The sequence below is a fragment of the Salvelinus fontinalis genome, chromosome 5 (genome assembly GCF_029448725.1).
Source record: "Salvelinus fontinalis isolate EN_2023a chromosome 5, ASM2944872v1, whole genome shotgun sequence".
In the NCBI taxonomy this organism is placed as follows: Eukaryota; Metazoa; Chordata; class Actinopteri; order Salmoniformes; family Salmonidae; genus Salvelinus; species Salvelinus fontinalis.
In genome coordinates this window covers 35,405,230-35,428,305 of record NC_074669.1, presented here as the reverse complement: position 1 = coordinate 35,428,305, position 23,076 = coordinate 35,405,230, and the positions used below count along the sequence as shown (strand labels likewise).

General features: G+C 41.1%; 2 protein-coding genes across 9 annotated transcripts in view; both read left to right on the top strand.

Moving 5' to 3' along the window:
* The first annotated feature begins 31 nt into the window (after window positions 1-31).
* On the top strand, window positions 32-6,406 carry LOC129855520 (adenylate kinase 4, mitochondrial-like). 3 transcript variants are annotated; one of them, XM_055923280.1, is made up of 6 exons: window positions 32-119; window positions 2,223-2,404; window positions 3,309-3,428; window positions 4,076-4,248; window positions 4,794-4,912; window positions 5,103-6,406. In XM_055923280.1, exons 2-6 carry the CDS (start codon window positions 2,263-2,265, stop codon window positions 5,230-5,232), a joined length of 684 nt encoding a protein of 227 aa, XP_055779255.1. In that variant the 5' UTR covers window positions 32-119; window positions 2,223-2,262; the 3' UTR covers window positions 5,233-6,406. The 3 variants fall into 3 exon arrangements, with proteins under 3 accessions (XP_055779255.1, XP_055779254.1, XP_055779253.1); XM_055923279.1 differs by lacking the exon at window positions 32-119 and adding an exon at window positions 214-287; XM_055923278.1 differs by lacking the exon at window positions 32-119 and adding an exon at window positions 1,567-1,797.
* A 3,671-nt stretch (window positions 6,407-10,077) lies between these two features.
* LOC129855518 (putative tyrosine-protein phosphatase auxilin) overlaps window positions 10,078-23,076 on the top strand; it is a 68,404-nt gene continuing 55,405 nt past the window's right edge. Inside the window, exons 1-2 of one of the 6 annotated variants that reach the window (XM_055923274.1) lie at window positions 10,078-10,369; window positions 14,406-14,544. In XM_055923274.1, coding sequence (XP_055779249.1) covers window positions 14,532-14,544 — 13 coding nt within the window. In that variant the 5' untranslated portion in view covers window positions 10,078-10,369; window positions 14,406-14,531. Of the gene's footprint in view, window positions 10,370-13,563; window positions 14,545-23,076 lie in introns of those variants that run through there. The other 5 variants (XM_055923275.1, XM_055923271.1, XM_055923272.1 and 2 more) reach the window with 5 other exon arrangements.

The following is a 23,076-nucleotide window of genomic DNA, read 5'->3' as shown; positions in this document are numbered from 1 at the left end:
ATTGATAGTCTTCCGATTTAGTTTTTTTCGTGTGATGGATTAGGCAGGTTCCATTGACTGAAGACACCAAAAGGTTGTGCATGCGCAGCATTTGACAGCTTTTGGACACTGACGCCGCGGTATGGTTCGCAACAAGTAAATTCCTTGATTCCTTGGTCCGCAAATGTTGCGGAATGGCACTGTCTCAATGCGTAATGATAATGATGGGTGATGGCCAATGTTTCAGAGGGAACCCAGAAAATCGGGAATTACCGTTTACGCTCTGCATTGACTGCTGCTGTCAACAAGTGCGTTTATTTTGTAGTTTGCAGTGTTTTGTCAGTAGGTCTCTTACACATGAGTGGGTTCATGAATTCGGATTTATCCTATTACCATTCATTACGTCATTATCAACTTCCTACCCCACCTGGAAACGTGCCAATCAACAGTGGTGTAAAGTACTTAAGTAAAGATACTTTAACGTACTGCTTTAAGTAGTTTTGGGGGGTATTTGTACTTTACTTTGCTATTTATATTTTAGACAACTTTTACTTAACTACATTTCTAAAGAAAATAATGTACTTTTTACTCCATACATTTTCCCTGACACACAAAAGCTCTCCTTACATTTTGAATACTTAGCAGGACAGGAAAATTGGCCAATTCACACACTTATCAAGAGAACATCCCTGGTCATCCCTACTTCCTATTTTCTGGCAGACTCACTAAACACAAATGCTTTCTTTGTAAATTATATCTGAGTGTTGGAGTGTGCCCCTGGCTATCCATAAATAAAAAAAACATGCAAATTGTGCCATCTGGTTTGCTTAATATAAGGAATGTTTACTTTTACTTTTGATACTTAAGAATATTTTAGCAATTACATTTACTTTTGATACTTAAGTATATTTAAAACCAAGTACTTTTAGACTTGTACTCAGTATTTTACTGGGTGACTTTCACTTCTACTTGAGCCATTTTCTATTAAGGTATCTTTACTTTTACTCAAGTATGACAATTTGGTACTTGTTACACCACTGCCAATAAATAGAACCCCAAAATAGATCTGAATATCTTTAATTACATACTAATACAAACTCAATCAATGCAGGAAGTTGCAGATTGAGGATAGAAAATGACGATGAGAACTTTCATACTGTGAAGTGAGTCAACTATGGAAATGCAATGAGCCATTACTAGCCTAATAGTGTGGAATTGTGTAGAGGTGGGTCATACAAACTATACATGGCTGATGACCTTCCATTCTAACATTAGATCTATAGACTTGTGATAGCAGTATAAACTGATGCCTATGGGATTCAGCTCTGTGGGCTAAAATTATCTGGAGTCATGCAGACGACCCAGGGTCTATTCTATTCTAGAATAAGTATATTCTAGACTTCAGAGAGGTTGGGTTAAATGTGGAAGACACATTTCGGTTGAATGCATTCAGTTATGCAACTGACTACGTATCTCCTTTACCTTTCATGTTTCAGCCACTTACATATGATATGGTTGCAATTGTAAATGATTCGTCTAACTCACAATAGAAAACTACAGGTACCAGATTCCCAAGTGTTACCCAGTTCCTGCGCACAAGTCATCCGCATTTTTTCTTCTTGATGTGTCGGGGAGGTGCTGAGAAATAGGGCGTTGAGGCAGCTCCTCCATTCATTCGCAGAGAAAAACCCGTTCTTAAAGACGCAGACAAGCTACTGTCCCTTGGGAACAGAAAAAAAAAACATTTTCTGACTTGGTTTGAGTGAACTACGTGCTATATTACGCATACTTTTTGCAGGACACGGGCATAAATCGAAGGTGAGGAGTGATTGTGGGCATCGGTGAGGTAGGCCTACATCGCTTGACTGTTGCCCCGTTATGTTAGTTTTTTTCGCCAAAGTTTAAATCCTCCATCTGTACAATCAGACATCTGGAAAGTTCGATTTCTCTAGCTGATTGGATGAATGAGGCTCTTTAACAATTCCATTTTTCTGTAGCCTTTTTAAGTCGTAACCAATTCGGGAAAATGGGCAAATAAGTTAGATTCAGTGTAATAAACTGTTGATATACTGTCCCTGTTAACTCAAAACGAGCAGAAAGTATCTGTTGACGGACGTTGATAATAAGGTGCACAGTGCACACCATGGGCAACATTGAAAGATGCTTAGGCCTATCAATGTTTCATTGAAGGAAGCAGGTATAGGCTATAGCAACCCTGGACTTATTTATTTTGTCTCCTCCAGACACAGATACAGTCCGTGGTGTTGCAGGCTATAGTGGAGGATGGCCAAACTGTTCCGAGCGGTGATCATGGGTCCACCAGGCTCGGGAAAGGGGACCATATCCGAGAGAATTGCTCAAAGATTTGGCCTGACACGTCTGTCCAGTGGCGACTTTGTTCGGGAGAATATAGCTGCGAATACAGGTAGGCCTATTCTTGATAAATAATTAGACATTTATCTATCTATTGTTAACCATTTATTTATCTGTTTTTTGATTTCATAATTTCATACAATATTATTTGCTATTGTTTTTTTGCCACATATTTGTCATCCTGGTAGAAACGGTCAGATTTTCCGGGATACAGTGTCCTCAACCTATCTTAAAATATTAATGATACTAATTATTACTGTTAGTATTATTTCAACCTAGCTTACTTTTCCCCTGAAAACTGGGATTGGGGACCCGCTCAAGCGTTTGTTTTACCTCTGCTATGTTTTGGGTTACATATTTGTTCATGTTAGCCTATCGTAGCCTAACTAGCCTTCACCTCCAGTAGTCTAAGCCATAAACTTTGTAAACCCGACTACCTTAGGAAAATCTGAATGGACACAATGAATCTTATGCTGTGGCTTTATGTTTCTGTTATTCTAGCCCCTGTAACGACATTGTCATGATCCAGTTTGGTCAGTAGGTCATTCAATGACATTAATCATTTATTGATGATTTTAGTTTAGAGGTGTCTGGAGATCTTTCTGAGATGTGCTACGTGACTCACTGCTGTAAAGAAAGCAATAAAAAAAAAGGGGGGGGGGGGAAAACAGGGTGAATGGGTAATCGTTGAGGTGTTAAAGCTACAGAGGGCATTCCTGTCTGGGTTTGCTCTGCCCCCCTACCTCTAGCCAAAAGTCCAACTCTTTTACTAGACATTCCATGTGTAACTCTGTGTTGTTGTATGTGTCGAATTGCTATGCTTTATCTTGGCCAGGTCGCAGTTGCAAATGAGAACCTGTTCTCAACTAGTCTACCTGGTTAAAAAAAAAAAATCGGGAATTGATGACTCCTCCTTCTCTTCCTCCTCCTCATTATTTCCCTCCCTCCCTCCACAGACGCTGGTGTTCTGGCTAAGACCTACATAGAGAGGGGTCTGCTGGTGCCGGACCATGTGATGACCCGGCTCCTACTTCCCAGGCTGGAGGAGATGACCCGCCACAGCTGGCTGATGGATGGTAAGCCCACACACACACACACACACACATACTAACACCTTGAAATGCACACGCACTTTTTTGCAACTGCGTAGAGAAAGCAAGAACATAGAGAGGGCGAATGAATTGGCAAACAACCAAAAACACAGGAGCACAGTAAGGTATCATGAAACATTGACTGTACAGGTTTGTGTCTGACCCAGAAACAAGCTGAAACAGGCCAGTCAGGCAGCAGGCCAAGGTTTGTAAACAGTAGTGGAGGTTTACACCCTCTGAAAGCAGCTATTAACTAGTCTCACTGCCAGGCCAGAAGAAGCAACAGTAAATACTGTATTTACAGTATGTCTACCAGTCCATATCAGTGTAGGTTAAAGGGAAACAGATATGGATGTTGTGTTTGTATTGTTTACATAACGATATGATGTCACCCAAAATACTGTACATAAATATTTTCCATTAAGTTGTTGTGCAGGAGCAATGTGAGATTCGCTCGCACACACACACACACACACACACACACACACACACACACACACACACACACACACACACACACACACACACACACACACACACACACACACACACACACACACACACACACACACACACACACACACACACACACACACCTCAGTCTCTGTGCTTCATCTCTCAACTCTCCCCAGGGTTTCCCCGTACCCTGGCCCAGGCCAAGGCCCTGAACAGTACCTGTGACCTGGACCTGGTCATCAGCCTCAACATTCCCTATGAGACCCTGAAGGAGAGGCTGAGTGAACGCTGGATCCACCCAGCCAGCGGCAGGGTCTACAACATGGGCTTCAACCCTCCACACGTACAAGTCAGAAAACATTGTTTTTCTCCCTTTTTTGTCACCATTATTATCGCCATTACACATGTTTAGTCTTTCCGGTTAGTCTGTCTGTTCCCACAGAACCAAGCATTGAGCCAGAGTTTCCCAAACTCGGTCCTTGGGCTGGCCCCCCTGGTTGGGCGGGCCCCCCTGGTTGCACTACACAGCTGAGTAAAATCATAAACTTAGGACTGAGTTTGGGAAAGCCTGCACTAAGCAATGGTTGCTATGAAACCGTTTTGTTGATTTTAGTTAGACCAAATATAACCTTCTCCCTAGTCTATTGAAGTTTATTCCGCAAGACCAACTATAAAATTATTATAATGAATGGGTATTCAGAAGGCTCTGAAAATACGGTAACAGATTATTATATTCCTAACTCTTGTATTTGTGAATTATCAGTTATATCTTGGAATAGTGTGTCGAATGTGTGGGGTTCAAGACAACTCTCTATGAGCTGTGTACAGTTTTCATGGGCTTATGTCATTGATATAATAATAATTCAGTTGTCATGGTTCTGTTGTCCCCCCCAGGGCAGGGATGACATCAGCGGGGAGCCTTTGATCCAGCATGATGATGACAAACCAGAGGCTCTAGTGGCCAGACTGAGACACTACAAGGACGTGGCCAAGCCCATCATAGATCTGTATAAGTACGTCCACACTTCACTTCACATTTTTAAAAGCATTGTGTAAATTGCTTGCCCTGACTATCCTGTATACAGTACTCAGAAATACTGAGTGCCAATGTAGTCACAATATTGTTCTAATGTTCTTACAATATAATGTCATTATGCTACATGGTATTTATGCAACTTTACATGTAAAGTGTGTCCTCCCCAGGTCAAAGGGCATCCTGCACACGTTCTCAGGCACAGAGACAGACCGGATCTGGCCTTACATCAACTCTCTCCTCAGCACCAAGATCCCCGGCACATTACAGGCAGACACACAATGTATCCCAATGCCCTGAGGAGAGCAGAGGGGACGCATCAGACGCAAAGGCCATGCACCAGGGGATACTAATGTTAGTTAGTGAAGACGCTGGTTGAGAACATGGCTGCAAGACAAGACTATTGCTAGATGTTAGGAGCCATTAGCTTGGCAGTTATATCAGTCCCAAAACATGTTTGAAAATACAATCTTATGCACTACATAAATCAGTGGTGGATAGCTTTGGTCCTCAAGGGCTGCAGTGTATGAAGGTTTTTGTCCGTACCTTTTAACCAGAGACTGATTTCCATTTCCCAGATAGTAAGTTTAAAGTCCCAGGGATGAAACGGAAATCAGCAGGACTGCAGAACATGAGGGCCTGAGTTGCGCAACTCTAAATATGCCTTCCAAAGACTGTAAAACGAGCTTGATACTCCTATAGCACCTAAGGGTAGAGAACTGTTGATTTCTGTATATCTGATTTATCTTTCATTTCGACTGAAATTACTATTGTGGACATTGTCTTGTAAACAGCACACTCTATATTTTGGCTTAATTTTTAGAGTTCCATCAGATGAAGAGTTTCATCTTTATCAAACGATTTTGGATTACATAAATGTGTTTTTCTTTTGTTTAATTTGAAACCGTTTTGTTGATTTTAGTTAGACCAAATATAACCTTCTCCCTAGTCTTTTGAAGTTTAGTCCGCAAGACTAGACCAAATATAAAACAATTATAATGAATGGGTATATAATTGTATTAAAAAGCACCAAAGATTTGAATGTGGCCAAAGATAAATGGTAGAATTATATTCAAAGGAGCCAGAATTATATTCAAAGAGCCAGAGGCCTTAACATTTCTAATGACTTGTTGAAAAGTGTATGAGTGTTTTAACCAATTAAAAGTGTAATGCATCTGAATTGCTGTATCGGAAAAGGGATGAGTGTGGTTAGTGGTTGGACAGTGTTTGTGGGAGGATGTGTCTTGTGTCTGTCTCCCTTTTAGATTTCAATAACACAATATGCAAATAGTCACTGGTGTAAACTGTAATTGGCCCAGTAGAAATATGGCAAGCCCATTGTGGTGAACGAGTGGTTAGGAAAGCTTTTCATACGCTGTGTGTTATGTGCAACACTGAATGTTTTCTGTCCAAAAGTAATTTGGCTGTCCAAAATCTACCATATTCCAAGAAAAATACAATTCTTTTCTCAGAATTTCCTTTCAGTTGTTTTACTCTCAAGGCCAAACAGTAGTTCCAGGCAACATGCCTACTATGAATATAAACGAAATGTTTCCCTTTCAAAGCGAAAGTCCTGTAAGTTTCAGCTGCATTCCCTGAATGTTATTTTTGTTCATAACATGTGTTCTTTATAGGAGACTGATAGGTTTCTACTATGTGTATTGTGTGGGAATGCCAATGCAGACATATTTGGTAGGCTATCATAGAAATCTATAGGCATACTGCAGTGATGCAGCATCTGTATCTACAGTGCATTCAGAAAGTATACAGACCCCTTAACTTTTTACACATTTTGTTACATTACAGCCTTATTTTAAAATTGATTAAATTGTTTTCCCCACCTCTCATCAATCTACACACAATACCCGATAATGACAAAGCAAAAACAGGTTTTTATAAATGTTTGCAAATGTATTTTAAGAAAACAACTGAAATATCATATTTACATAAATATTCAGACCCTTTACTCAGTACTTTGTTGAAGCACCTTTAGCAGTGATTACAGCCTCGAGTCTTATTGGGTATGACTCTACAAGCTTGGCACACCTGTATTTGGGGAGTTTCTCACATTCTTCTCTGCAGATCCTCTCAAACTCTGTCAGGTTGGATGGTGAGTGTCGCTGCACAGCTCTTTTCAGGTCTCTCCAGAGATGTTCGGTCGGTTTCAAGTCCGGGCTCTGGCTGGGCCACTCAAGGACATTCAGAGACTTGTCCCGAATCCACTCCTGCATTGTATTGGCTGTGTGCTTATGGTTGTTGTCCTGTTGGAAGGTGAACCTTCGCCCAGTCTGAGGTCCTGAGCGCTCTGGAGCAGATTTTCATCAAGGATCTCTCTGCTCCGTTTATCTTTCCCGCGATCCTGACTAATCTACCAGTCCCTGCCACTGAAAACCATCTCCACAGCATGATGCTGCCACCACCATGCTTCACCGTAGTGATGGTGCCAGGTTTCCTCCAGACGTGACACTTGGCATTAGGCCAAAAAGTTCAATCTTGCTTTCATCAAACCAGAGAATTTTGTTTGTCATGGTCTGGGAGTCTTTAGGTGCCTTGGCAAACTCCAAGTGGGCTGTCATGTGCCTTTTACTGAGGAGTGGCTTCTGTCTTGCCACTCTACCATAAAGGTCTGATTGGTGGAGTGCTGCAGAGATGGTTGTCCTTCTGTGGAGAAAGTTCTCCCATCTCCACAGAGGAACTTTGGAACTCTGTCAGAGTGACCATCGGGTTCTTTGTCACCTCCCTGACCAAGGCCCTTCTCCTCCGATTGCTCAGTTTGGCAGGGCGGACAGCTCTAGGAAGAGTCTTGGTGGATCCAAACTTCTTTCATTTAAGAATGATGGAGGCCACTGTGTTCTTGGGGACATTCAATGCTGCAGAATGTTTTTGGTATACCTCCCCAGATCTGTGCCTTGGCATAATCCTGTCTCAGAGCTCTACGGACAATTCCATCGACCCCATAGCTTGCACACGCACTGTCATCTGTGGGACGTTATATAGACAGGTGTGTGCTTTTCCAAAGCATGTTGAATCAATTGAATTTACCACAGGTGGACTCCAGTCAAGTTGTAGAAACATCTCAAGGATGATCAACGGAAACAGGATGCACCTGAGCTCAATTTTGAGTCTCATAGCAAAGGGTCTGAATAATTATGCAAATAATTTTTAAAAACCTGTTTCGATTTGTCATTATGGAGTATTGATGCGGAAAAACATGTATTTAATAAATTTTTGAATAAGGCTGTAATTTAACAAAATTTGGAAAAAGTCAAGGGGTCTGAATACTTCCCGAATGCACTGGTGTCCACCATGCATGGCAATGCAGTACATTGTGACAGAACTCATAACATTTATAGCAACCTCTCTTCCCCTTTCTGCTCAATACACCCTTTGATCTGACATCAGAGAAGGCAGCAGGGAGAGGTGCTTGTGTCTGCATTTGTACACGTGTTTGTGTGTACACATGCACATGTTTGTATGTATGCCTGCACATACATGTGTGTGTGTGTGTGTGTGTGTGTGTGTGTGTGTGTGTGTGTGTGTGTTACTGTAGTGAAACCTGAGAAGAACTAAGGGAGGTATTTCTGAAGACTCTCTTTTTCTATCCCCTACCAGAGTTGGCTCTGTAATGCTGCATTCATAACCAAGTGGGAAGGTGGTAATCACCATACATGTTTTACATTTTAGTCATTTAGCAGACACTCTTATCCAGAGCAACTTAAAGGACCAATTAGGGTTGGTTACTGGCCCAGCGCTCTTTCGGTTACTGGCCCAGTGCTCTTAACTGCTAGGCTAACTGCTTCCCTGGTTGTGAAATCGTAAATACGTCCTCCCGAGTGGCGCAGTGGTCTAAGGCACGGGGGAGGTACGGGAGTTGCAGCGATGACACAAGACTGTAACTACCAATTGGATACCACGAAATTGGGGAGAATTTTTTTTGTGAAAAAATAAGAAATCTTAAATACCAGTTGGATGCATTCACATGCTTTGAACTCATTGAGAATTGCTGATTGGTTAATGGCCAACAAGCTGCATCAACCATAATCTAAAAGTGCAGCTATCATGCTTGTAAAATAATTATAGTGTTCAAAAACCATATCAAATTTTATTTTATTTTATTTGTCACATACACATGGTTAGCAGATGTTAATGCGAGTGTAGCGAAATGCTTGTGCCTCTAGTTCCGACAATGCAGTAATAACCAACAAGTAATCTAACCTAACAATTCCACAACTACTACCTTATACACACAAGTGTAAAGGGATAAAGAATATGTACATAAAGATATATGAATGAGTGATGGTACAGAACGGCATAGGCAAGATGCAGTAGATGGTATAGAGTACAGTATATACATATGAGATGAGTAATGTAGGGTATGTAAACATAAAGTGGCATAGTTTAAAGTGGCTAGTGATACATGTATTACATTAAGATGGCGAGATGCATATTAATAGATTGCTTTTTATAAATAATGCATTGTTGTTGCATTTAACACAGAAAATGCTGTTATCGAGATAATTTCCTTAGTATCTGACATCGGAGATCAGACTGTGGGATAGTTGATAGTTTCACGCAAGTAATTACCAGTTGGAGGGGTGTTCAAGTGGTTTTATCCCAGTCGTAAGGATAAATACCAACTTTCCACTTGGTTATGAATGCAGCATTAATCCCATGCGCATTAAACTGGGGTGGAACACCTGGAGTGGATTTAAACCAGGGATTAATACCGATTTTGGAACCTGATCACCTCTGCTCTGTTTACATATTAGACTCAACCATCAGAGGTTTGTCATTTCCTGTTGTATGGAGGTGGATATAACAGGGATCTCTCTAGATAGGCCTACAGATAGGAAATATGTCTGGTAAAATCTAATATAGGCAATGATAAAAACCCATGTATATTTTCTGGATACTGGGTTATTACATAATTCACACATGTGAGTGAGGAATTTAATTAAATTTATTAATCTATCCAGTCCAGAATTCCTTCCCAGGTTTTGCTTTCATAAACAGCAAGTCGTGATCCACTATGTAGGTATCATTCACAAGCACACAACTATGCCGTTTACAATGTATTGATCTATATGACATCCGCAACACTTGAACGCACATAGATAGGCTACTCCATATTAGTGTGAGATCAGCAAATGGCGGTTGCAGCATTCGTTTCACTGAAGCTCACATGCAATATATAAAGTGATGATATGATGATGTCGTAGTCCTTGTAATTGTAATGTTAGCCAACCCCAGGAGTTTACATTGTACCCGAACACCACTTCGAGGTACAGAAGGACGCATCGGTCGTTTGACCTTTGACAGGTGGCGAATGACAAATCGAAAGTCGGCATTTCTCAGAGCTCAGCTGGGGTTTCCGCGCGCATCTCCAGAGCTGAGGACGTCTGCGTTCCAGAGATAATGACAGCGAGCGCTCTGGAAGGTAGGGAGGCCTATGACAAAAAGGGCTGTTTTTTTTTTTACATCATTCGTTTGAAACAATATACGTTTTATATCAAATGCCACTGAAATGCTTCCTCTGGAGGAGCATCGTCTTCATGTGTTACTTCCCGATGAGATCTGAATATTAATGACTGAATATCTTCTCTGCCCCAAGAATTCTGTTGGCTAGGTCTGCAGAAAGATTTTCTGAATATCGTGGTTTGGCCAACAGTAGAAATCAATCTGCGTTTTTACCAGAATATTAGAATATGAATATCCCATAGCATCGTTGATGTTTGGTTTTATTTTCAGTGCAGGTGTTTTGTCAGGCCTAGGTTGTCTTTAGGCGAGGAAATGCGTAACGACGGGAAAAAGGCCCGCTGCGCTCAAACCATGTATGACGTTGATTATAACCCGTAGGCTACTGTTGAAGCTTTAAACCTTTCCATACATTTGTTAATTATTATGAAACAAAAAAACGTGCACTGATATAAATAATGAATCCGCCGTAGCCTAACGGTTACAAACGTTCCAAGTGCACTGAATGACAAATATGACCAAGGGGATTTTTAGACATGATCTGAGATTAATCATAATTGAACTATTTGGGAAAACTCTCGAACATAATTCTCAACGTTTCTATTCTGTGAGACATCAAAATGGAAAATGACATGCTTAGTTAAAAAAAAAAAAAAGAAGAAGCTGGCTATGACGGGGGGGATTCATGTTGCTGAATGCGCGTTTATTGGAGGCGGACACATTGCAATGGAGGGGCAGGTTGTACAAGACGACAATCCTTGAGAAAATGTAAATATTCTACTAATTAGCCTATTTGCTATCATTATCAAATTAATTATTAAGCTCAGTTTTAAAGGGAAATGGGTTTTGCTGAGGAAGAATATTAGGGAAATCCCTTGTATGGTCCAGTCGCTTATGCGATTGCCAGTTCTGTTTTTTCACACGACGGCAGTTGGTGCTTTCAAGACAACTGGACAAACGAGGTCAAATAATGACGTCAGTGATTTTCTGTTGGGAAAGTCGGAGCTCTAGAAAGATGTCCGAGTTTCTAACTTGGAATTCCGAGTTGGATGACCGTTCAAAACTATTTGAAAAACTAACTACTACGTTTTTTTTCGGAATTCCCCCTTGTCTTGAACGCACTGATTACATGATATTATCGATGCTAGATAAATTCAGGACTATATTTTTCAGTGTAGGTGTAGCTTATTAATATGAGTAATAGACATTAGTAGCCTTAATTATGAGCAACTGACCAGATGAAATCTAAACTTGATTTAGCTATATGGCATATTTCTCTTATGCATGAATACACTAAAAATCTTAATAGATTGAATAATGATATATAGCGTAGGCTTACATAGAAATACTATGCGATACTATGGGAGAATCTCAATTGCATACTCCTGAAAACCCATTGGTGGAGAAGGTCAGAGGGTCTGGCCCTCTGGCTTCCTCATCCAATGGGTTTTTGAGAAGGAAGCGAGGAGAGGACTCTGAGTATGCAGTTGAAAATCTCCCTATGTCTGCCAGTGGACCCTAACCCTACCCAGCAGATTCCAGTGGTCATTCCATTTTAACCAGTATAGGGATAATCATTAATCCACTATCCACCCTTAAAGATGATGGCAAATCCAATGAATCTAGTAGAATAGCTTATTTTTGGTCAGTATATGCCTATTGAAGAGAACGATTGTATGTTTGGACAGTTGACTCATTCATACTTTTATAGGAGGGGTTTAACCACTTGGATATGTCTTCCATACTATTGTTGTCTTCAATATGATATGGGCATGCCTTACATTTACATTTACATTTAAGTCATTTAGCAGACGCTCTTATCCAGAGCGACTTACAAATTGGTGCATTCACCTTATGATATCCAGTGGAAAAACCACTTTACAATAGTGCATCTAACTCTTTTAAGGGGGGGGGGGGGGGGGGGTTAGAAGGATTACTTTATCCTATCCTAGGTATTCCTTAAAGAGGTGGGGTTTCAGGTGTCTCCGGAAGGTGGTGATTGACTCCGCTGACCTGGCGTCGTGAGGGAGTTTGTTCCACCATTGGGGTGCCAGAGCAGCGAACAGTTTTGACTGGGCTGAAAATCATATAGTAAAGGCACCCAACATGGATGCCACAGAGCAATGTTTGAGGTGGTGTACAGCTGAAAAGCTGAAATAAACATCAGTTTATGAGGAAAAGGTCTTGTAAAATATCCCAAGGTCTTTGTTAAACTTGAACTTCTCTTTAACCCACAGTGTATTATTAACATCCAAGACATATCCAAGTGGTTAAACGCCTCCTATAAAAGTATGAATGAGTTCAATGTGGAATTTAAAGCTTTAGGAAGTTAATAAAGGGAGTAGTAGGCTGGGTTATGTAGTTATTTATTTAAAAATAAATTGCTGTCCTTGTTTTTAGCAGGTTTATGATTGTCTCTCCCTGTTTGCTGTTCATATTCACTTATCTGTCCATTGTGATGAATTATTTGGAAGGGTAGTTGTCAGTACAGTGTGATCTGCTTTTAAAACTGGATCCCAAATTCAAAACGGGTTAGTTAGTTATGAGTACAGTGGGCACTGTCATTATCAAAGTGATCGCTTCTTGTATCACACAGTTGTGTGACCATACCCATAAAATACCATGTCACCAGTGGTAAAAAAAAATGTCAGGACATTACATTGCTTTTTTGATGTCCTGGTCCAGTTTTCTACGTGAAGGTTGTAACCATTTGTATTGGAGACTGAAAGCAGGAGTTGACATCCTGAAGCAATGCATCAGGGAGAAATGTCTGATGTTGGGAGGCTGGCTTTCAGAGGAAACTACATCATTCAATGGAGCGGCACTTTGTGTCCGGTTACGTGGGGAATCATTTATCTTTTTGGAAATTCCCTTCCCTACTGTGCTTTCAGTCCAGGGCTCCTGTTATAAAGGGTTTCCCAGGCCCGGGTCCTGCTTTGAACAACCATGCAGCCCCTCAGTTGCCAGGGGACTGGGCCAAGGAAGGAAGCATGTTCCAGAACTCCAAGTAGCTGACGTGGTGATGCGTCCCAAATGGCACCCTATTCCCTATATAGTGCACTACTTTTGATCACTGCCCATTTTGACCAGAGGCCTATGGCCCTTGTCAAAAGCAGTGCACTATATAGGGAATAGGGTGTCTAGATCTTTAATGATCAACAGACTGAAGTGCTCCCCCACTCCCCTGACAAAGCACAATGCTGTCCTACAGTGCTGACTAAAAGACTTCAGCACTTGAATTCCTTTATAATATGTCTGTGGAGCGATACTGTATAGCCTACAACTGGCCCATAACCAGCTTAAACTATAGCCCCTTAGCAATGGAGACTGTTGCCTACATAGCTTATAAGAGCCTGAAAAGTTTTCTGTAATAATATTGTTAATTTAAGCCTTAATTATTATTATGAGCATATGAGGATATTGTGTTAACTATAGGCTGTTAAAATATCTTATTAGACATCGATTAGGGAATATTTTCGTATAGAATAGAATCAATCCTATGTAGGCTATCCTGTAGGCTAAATCACATCTACAGCCTATCCAACATTTATATTTTCTGACAAATATTAGCCTACAGCTTTGTAAAGAAATAACAATGAAACAGGCGATCGTTTAGTCACCTACTGCCGACATGGTGTTGTCAGGATTGGCCTGGAGCAAAAAGCCTGAAAGGACCCATTAATTCAACGGGGACTGGCAGGCATAGCGGTGGATGTGCGGCGTAGTAAATGCGATCCTGATGACAACGTCCTGCTTATGATATCGCGGAGAAAAGAAAACAGGGAGAGGCGGTGCTGGAACTGCTAGCGCATATCTGGTGGATTATTTCTAAACAGATATCTGAGATTTTGTCATCGGGAATATGTGCATGCAGTAGCTTTTTTTTGCTAGTATTTATATGTAATTCTCAAATCCACGGCGCAGAGCTGAATGAGATGAGCCTACTGGGTGGCTATAAGAAAAAGACCTGCAGTTACGATGGCTATGAATCTTTACAGTTGGTCGATAGCAGCGGTAACTTCAATAACGGGGGAGGGAGAGGCAGCGGAATCGGCGGCGGCTCGGTAGCAGCAACCCTAGGAGGACCGAAGGCAGGCCCACTGCGCGAGGACGACTGCAGCACCATGGACAGCTCAGGTAAGCAGCTCTCTCGCCATGGGAGGCGGTGTGGCTCACGCGCAGCCAGCAAGAACAAGCTGCGGATAACGCTGCTCTGTTGCATGCGAGGCAGAGCACGCCTGTCGCTGTGTGATACTCCCTGACATATATTTAATTGAATACGATTAGTGTAAATAGGTCCAAATAGATTATCCATCTAGCCCATGTTGTCTGATGTTTGTATGTCTTGTTGTTTCCGTGCATTACATCATGTAATCGTGGTTGTCTCATTATGTAGGACTATATCGTTCTGCTTTTATTTTGTGTGAGTCGAGCTGATCTCATCATAGTATATTTCATGTTGAAACAACATATGTATGTCTGTTTTAGCGTTCACTACTATTCTAACAAAAATGCTTAATGTTGCAGTCTTTTATTAGGCTACATATATTGTAATAAAACTGAAACTATTGTAATTCAACATGCACGCATTAAACCATAAACATAGTCCCTATCAGTCACCCTGCTAAGGTTTAGTCCTAAATGATTACCAGTGATACTAATAGACATATTGACAATAGCTTACATGGCAAGAAACCCCCACTAACCCAATAATATAATCAAATTGTCTTTGTTCCTTTTTTAATAATTTTATGTTGTGAATTTCCTGCATATACAATTGCCTATGTCAGGGATTTTCAAACGTTTCTTGCCCAGGGGCCCCTGCCCAGGAAAACCGGTTACCCAGACCGGACCGCCATCATATGTTAACAAAAATATTGTCTTATCATCAGGTGAATGATAATGGCAAGTAGAAGTAATCAACATTTTAAAATGAATAGATTTGGTAGACAGTGTCATTACTTTGACCTCCCCACAGTTCATTGGAAGTGTGAACTAACATAGTCTATTAGCTAGAAAGGCATATTGGCAGCGAAGAGTACATTTTGCTATTGTAAAGCTAGTTTTCTGCAATTCTACACATTTTTCCATTGAGCTGAGAGAAAATGTTGCAGTTTAGAAGCTAATTTCCAGCAATTCTGCACAGTTTGTCATGAGCTGAGAGCAAATGTTAAAGTTTTAATGCTAATGCTGTGTTCCTCTCGTCAAACAAAATCAATGCCCCGAATGCCCAGTTTTTTACATTTTCGATTCTCCCTGACTGTCTAGCTTTTATTTGATTGTTAGTTTTTCAAAGATGGTATTATAAAAACATATATAGTTCAATATCTTTTCTGCATGCTTTCTATCTGGTTTTGGTCGTTTAAGTTGACACTGAAACAGTTTTTCTATTCAAAAATATCTTGTTTTGGTCATTTTAGTTGACAGTGAAACTGTTTTTCCATCCCGCATATTATCACTTAGACGGCCTGCCTAAGAATTTTCTATACAGAAAAAACACTGTAATTAGCTCCAGTGACTGTAATTTCCTCCAGATTAAAAGGATCGTTTGAGATTTTGGCAAAGAAGCCATTTACCTACTTCCCCAGAGTCAGATGAACAGGAACAGCTAGCATGCTAACTGCTACTCTAGACTTCCAGTCATTGCGCTAACTCTAGTTAGCATTGGCTCGGGAAACTAACTCTCACTTCCTTCATACTGGACACAGAGACATAAAAATGGTATCCATAACGGTATTCTGTTGCAGCTCGCGATATTCATCAAATAATGAATTTTCACACAAAAAAATATTCTTTTGGACCCCTGCAGTACGTCGGGCGGTGGACCCCAGTTTGAAAACCCCTGGCCTATATCATGTGGAGAGTTAAATAGCCACAGTTCATTGTCAGTGAGTGAGTGGCAATGTTGTGAACAGGGCTATCCCCACAGCTCACTGCTCACTGCAGTGCAATGAAAAAACCTAACCTTAGGGACTGGGTCTATCTGAGCTGAGTGTCAGGTGAGTCTGTCCGGGCTAGACGGCTAGCTGGCTGGCTGGCCTCTGCAGTATGGCTGGTGCCGCTTCTGCTGTATGGGGTGGCTGAGTCTGTATCTCCAGCTTTCTCTGTTTCTATGTGTAGCTCAGTAAACATCAGAGCTCTGCAGACTCCCACGTCCATCTGGCCAGCCTTGTTACATTGGCAGGCAAGCCAGCACGCAGGCATACTGAATGACTGACTGACTAACAGACACAGAGGCAGACACAATGACAGACACAGAGACAGATCCAGAGACAGGTGGATTGACAGGTTGCAGCTAGACAGGAGGTGTCTGGTTAGTAGTTAGGGTCTGAGACTGCATTGGAGGTCTTCCCATGTAGAAAATATCTATATAAATCACCAATGTGTTTGATAGGGAATGACAAGACCACCGGGCACCATCCGTTCGGCATCAGAAAGTGTCTTTTATGAGACAAATTTCATATCAGAAATGCAAACTTCCCCATCTCCCCAAATCCAGGGCAGCTCTCTTACAGTAGATCTGTTTTATTGACATTAAGTGAATAATAGATAGCTGGATGGCGTCACTGCAGTCTGCTGTGAATATTCAATTGTTAAATGAAGGGGAACATTGTGAAATGTGGGCGTGATATGGTAGCTTTCACTCGTTCTACTGACGGAATACTTAGGATCCTTTCTAGAGGAGGAAATGCATAATGGTATGGTGCATATCTGCCGAGTCAATCATGCTTTGTGGGTGTGTATCTCCCACTTAGGTCAGTATTTAGGCCAAGCTGCATGTCCCTTCCAGACAGATGAATCATACACTCTTTGTCTTATAAGTAGCATCTATAATTGAGAAGCTTAGGGCCTGTTTGTTGGGACAGTTCCTGTTTGGCCCACAATAGAGGCACACATGTCACTACTGCAGTTGTCTGTCTGTCTGTCTGTCTGTCTGTCTGTCTGCCTGTCTGCCTGTCTGCCTGTCTGTCTGTTTCCCCCTGCACCAGGTGGAGGGTATAAATGAGAAAGGTTAGGTCTATTGAAGGAGAGAGGCACATGGAGACTCTGTCTGTATTGATCTCTCTGACCGACCGGGCCAAGTCTCTATCTGTGCCAGCGCCTCTGTGACTGGGCCTCTCTCTCTCACACATCAGAGGTGTCTGACTGGAGCAGGGTGGATGGAGGGATGGAAGGGAGCAGAGGAGGTGGGTGAGAGGGGGCGTTTTGGTCAGAGTTCAGAGAGCAGTAGCTAACTAAGGGACAGCTGTGGAGGAGGCTCCCTTACTTCAAAAGAGGGACACAATGACTTGTCACATAGTCTGAAGGAGGGTGGTAAATCATGTCTGAGTTACACAATGACTCTAGATTTAGTTTCAGAAATTCTTGTTTTAACCGAATAAGAGCTGTAGAGTTCCACTCGTGTGTATTAGTCAAGATGTCTGCAGAATCTCTGTGTTGTTGTCTACATACAGCTGTGGAGAAGGAGGTTCTGATGCTATGTGTTTGTGTCAGTGGCGAACCGTGGCTATTGAACCTAGGCCTTTGTACCAAATTCAGAAATCGCGAAAAATAACAGAAATATAGCATCACTTAATGCGCTCCTCGGGCTGCCACCGGACTTCGGGCTGCCACTCACACAGAAACAGCACCTGCAAAAATAATGCTACCTGCAACATCAACCATGCTGCTTACACAACCTATGGTAGCCTAACGCCATCACTATCACACTATCACCAAACGCGACACACAGTGACATATCAAAGGATGCGAGTGGGATAGGCTCGTGATGTTGAAAGTACAGCGAACGTAGTACCAGTACACTCCATGTAGGAGTGCCCTTTCTGTTAAATACATAGGACCGATAGAAAGACAGCAGTCACACACAGCATGATGTTAAAAGATAAGCAGCCTGTTCCCAATCATAAGAATACAAAAACACAACCATTTGCCAATAGAAATGTGCAACTAGAACTTCTCATTGCAAACATATTTGTCACGTTCAGCACACAAAGTAACGGGTGATCTGGAATAAATGGAATAATGTTTTACACACACAAGTTATTTTCAAAGTGATAACAACAGCAAGCGAGCTGCAATAAATAAAAAAACATTCCACTCAGCAGATGACGATAATTTGAAACGTAAGCTATTGTTGAAAGTTAATCTTGAAAAGGGCGAAGCTAACAAATTAGCAACAACATCCTCATCGATAACACCTGCTGGCTGCAGCCGCTGCACACACACTACCAAAACAAAAGCTAGCTAACTAGACTGGGATTTCAAAATTCAAATTTATTAACAACAAATATAACACAATGTACAAACATATCTTACAAAACAGCACACCAAATAACACAGACAAACTTTATAAACAGGGTTTTACACATTTCAGCAAAAACATTTAAGGCTTCACAGGGTTTACTATTCGATTTGCTTTAGGGCATAAAATGGCTATATGCAGGAAGTACCAGTGCCGCGTCCTTGTGCAGAGGTGCGAGGTAATTGAGGTACCTATGTACTGTACATATAGGCAGGGGGGTAAAGTGACTAGGCAACAGGATAGATTATAGATTGAGTCGTAGCAGCTGCGTATGTGGTGAATGTGAAAGTGTGTGTGTGTGTATGCGGGTGAACATGTGTGTGGCTTCAGTATGCATGTGTGCACATCTTATGTGTGTGTGTGGGCATATGTATTGTCTGTGTGTATGTGTGTGTTGGGGTGTCAGTGTAAGTATGTGTGAGTGTATGGGTCCAGTGTGTGTGCATATAGTCAGTGCAAGAGACCTAGTTCAAAAAAAGGCCAATGCTGATAATTCGGCTAGCCATTTAATTAGCTATTTAGCAGCTTTGTTTTTGCAGTCTTATGGCATTGGGTTAGAAGCTGTTCAGAGTCCTGGTGGTTCCAGACTTGGTGCACTGGTACCGCTTGCCATGCAGTAGAAGAGAGAACCGTCTATGGCTTGAATGGCTGTAGTCTTTGACAATTTCTTGGGCCTTCCTTACACCGCCTGGTATAGAGGTCCTGGATGGCAGGGAACCCGGGCCCCAGTGATGTATTGGGACTTACTTACCACCAATGTTCCCTCAAAATCTTTTCGGAACTGAGAAAATGTCAGATCTGTTGAGTGCAAACTTGAATGTTGTGAAAATTCTGTGCAACTTCTTGCGCGCGTTACTGTGATCACTGAGGCTGTACCCGCTTTAAGTTACAGTTTCAGACAGCGGTCAAGTAGGCTACTGTTGCTATTTGATCATAACGTAGGCCCACTAGGGTGGCCCACCATCAAAAACAATAGGGAAAATGCCTTGCATAACATTTTAACATGGAAATACACTACACAACCAAAAGTATGTGGACATCTGCTCGTCGAACATCTCATTCCAAAATCATGGACATTAAAATGGATTGGGTCCCCCCTTTTCTGCTAAAACAGCATCCACTCTTCTGGGAAGGCTTTCCACTAGATATTGGAACATTTCTGCAGGGACTTGCTTCTATTCAGACACAAGAGCATTAGTGGGGAAGTGCACTGATTTTAGGTGATTAGGCCAGGCTCACAGTCTGCGTTCCAATTCATCCAAAGGTATTCGATGAGGTTGAGGTCAGAAACAGGAAAGGGCCTTCCCCAAACTGTTGCCACAAAGTTAGAAGCACAGAATCGTTTAGAATGTCCTTGTATGCTGTAGTGTTAAGATGTCCCTTCACTGGAACTAAGGGGCCTAGCCCGAACCATGAAAAACAGCCCCAGACCATTATTCCTTCTCCACCAAACTTTACAGTATGCACTATGCATTCGGGCAGGTAGCATTCTCCTGGCATCCGCCCAACCCAGATTATTTTTAAAAATAGATTTATTTTTGCAAAAATAATTATTATATTATTGACCGATTGACTGACTTTTCAAATCACCCAGTATTGCTAACTGCATTTTAGCTCTAGGTAAATGATGTGAATACATCACTGCTCTAGAAACATCACTGCTCTAGAGGAGATCTGCATGGAGGAATGGGCCAAAATACCAGCAACAGTGTGTGAAAACCTTGTGAAGACTTACAGAAAACGTTTGACCTCTGTCATTGCCAACAAAGGGTATATAACAAAGTATTGAGATAAACTTTTGTTATTGACCAAATACTTATTTTCCACCATAATTTGCAAATAAATTCATTAAAAATTCAACAATGTGATTTTCAGGATTTTTTTTTCTCATTTTTGTCTTTCATAGTTGAAGTGTACCTATGATGAAAATTACAGGCCTCTCTCATCTTTTTAAGTGCGAGAACTTGCACAATTGGTGGCTGACTAAATACTTTTTTGCCCCACTGTAGATCCTCTATGAGGCTGTGGAGGGATTCTAATTGTGGATTTAAAAGAAACCATGAATCATCAGTGTACAATGACACCTTTCTTTTTAAGCCCTGGATTTCTAATCCCTTAATATTATTGTTGGATCTAATTTTAACAGCTAACATTTCGATGGCAATAATAAATAGATATGCCGATAGTGGACAACCTTGTTTTACTCATCTTGACAGTTTAAAACTGAGAAGTAGCCATTATTGACTATTTTACACCTAGGATTACTATACATAACTTTAACCCATTTTTTAAGAGATTCACCAAAATGTAAATATTCCAGGCATTTATATATAAACTCCAGTCGTACTTTATCAGAAGCCTTTTCAAAGTCAGCTTTGAAAACCAGGCCTGGTTTCTCAGATATTTCATAGTGTTCTATTGTTTCCAGTGCTTGTCTTATATTAGCTCCAATGTAAAAAACCTGTCTGATTACGATGAATAACATCTGACAAAACCTTTTTAATTCTATGCGCTAAGCATTTAGCTCGATTTTTTGGAATCATAACACTGAAGTGTAAGAGGCCACTGAACTTTTAAATGGACTGGATCTTTATATTTACCACCTGTTTCAGTAATAATGAATTCAGACCTTCTTGCGTTTCCGATAATCTACCATGTATATAGGAGTGGTTAAAACATGCTAGTAATGGTCCTCTGAGTATATCATGCCTCCGCTGGTATGCCATCCAGCCCTGGAGTTTTCTCTGACTTAAAGGCTTTAATTGCATCAAGAAGTTCCTCTGTAATTTGGCCTTCACATAAGTCTTTCTGTACAAATGTTAATTGTACATTGTTAATAGGGAAAAATCCATACAATTAGCTTTGGTTAGTGGAGGTGGAGGAGACTGATACAAAAACATATGCTTAAAGTACTTTACTTCCTCTTTTAAAATATAATGTGGTGAATCATGAGTGACTCCATTTGTAAGAAGTTTCAGTAAATTCTTTCTGGTAGCATTTCTATGTTGAAAATTTAAAAATAATTCTCCCCATATTCCATTGGTACACTTTATTTTTATAATATATTACACTAGATCTTTCTTAAATAAGTTCCTCCATTTATTTTTGTTTTTCCTCTAACTTATTCTGAGCCTCTATGCTACAGTTTTATTGCTGTTTGTACTGTTAGTCCTTAAATTTCTTTTTTAATATGGACTCCTTTGACCGACAGTTGAAATCGGAAGTTTACACTTTAAACTTGTTTTTCAACCACTCCACAAATGTCTTGTTAACAAACTATAGTTTTGGCAAGTCGGTTAGGACATCTACTTTGTGCATGACACAAGTAATTTTACAAACAATTGTTTACAGACATATTATTTCACTTCTAATTGACTTATAATTGATTAGCCTATCACAGATCCAGTGGGTCAGAAGTTTACATACACTAAGTTGACTGTGTCTTTAAACAGCTTGGAAAATTCCAGAAAATGATGTCATGGCTTTAGAAGCTTCTGATAGGCTAATTGACATCATTTGAGTCAATTGTAGGTGTACCCGTGGATGTATTTCAAGGCCTACCTTCAAACTTAGTGGCTCTTTGCTTGACATCATGGGAAAATCAATAGAAATCAGCCAAGACCTCAGAAAAAAATTGTAGACCTCCACAAGTCTGGTTCATACTTGTGAGCAGTTTCCAAACGCCTGAAGGTACCGCGTTCATCTGTACAAACAGTGGTACGCAAGTATAAACACCATGGGACCACGCAGCCGTCATTCCGCTCAGGAAGGAGAAGCAGTCTCTCTCCTAGAGATTAACGTACTTTGGTGCGAAAAGTGCAAATCAATCCCAGAACAACAGCAAAGGACCTTGTTAAGATGCTGGACGAAACAGGTACAAATGTATCTATATCCACTGTAAAACGAGTCCTATATCGACATAACCTGAAAGGCCGCTCAGCAAGGAAGAAGCCACTGCTCCAAAACCGCCATAGAAAAGCCAGAGTACGGTTTGCAACTGCACATGGGGACAAAGATCGTACTTTTTGGAGAAATGTCCTCTGGTCTGATGAAACAAAAATATAACTGTTTGGCCATAATGACCATCGTTATGTTTGGAGGAAAAAGGGGGAGGCTTGCAAGCCGAAGAACACCATCCCAACCGTGAAGCACGGGGGTGGCATCATCGTGTTGTGGGGGTGCTTTGCTGCAGGAGGGACTGGTGCACTTCACAAAATAGATGGCATCAAGAGAAAGGGAAATGATGTGGATATATTGAAGCAACATCTCAAGACATCAGTCAGGAAGTTAAAGCTTGGTCGCAAATGGGTCTTCCAAATGGACAATGACCCCAAGCATACTTCCAAAGTTGTGGCAAAATGGCTTAA

Excerpts from the sequence above, each read along its gene's own strand:
- LOC129855520 (XM_055923280.1), top strand. The coding sequence starts at position 2,263 with ATGGCCAAACTGTTCCGAGCGGTGATCATGGGTCCACCAGGCTCGGGA. Across the intron at positions 3,429-4,075 it reads CCACAGCTGGCTGATGGATG|GGTTTCCCCGTACCCTGGCC; the intron begins GTAAGCCCACAC and ends AACTCTCCCCAG. Across the intron at positions 4,913-5,102 it reads CCCATCATAGATCTGTATAA|GTCAAAGGGCATCCTGCACA; the intron begins GTACGTCCACAC and ends TGTCCTCCCCAG.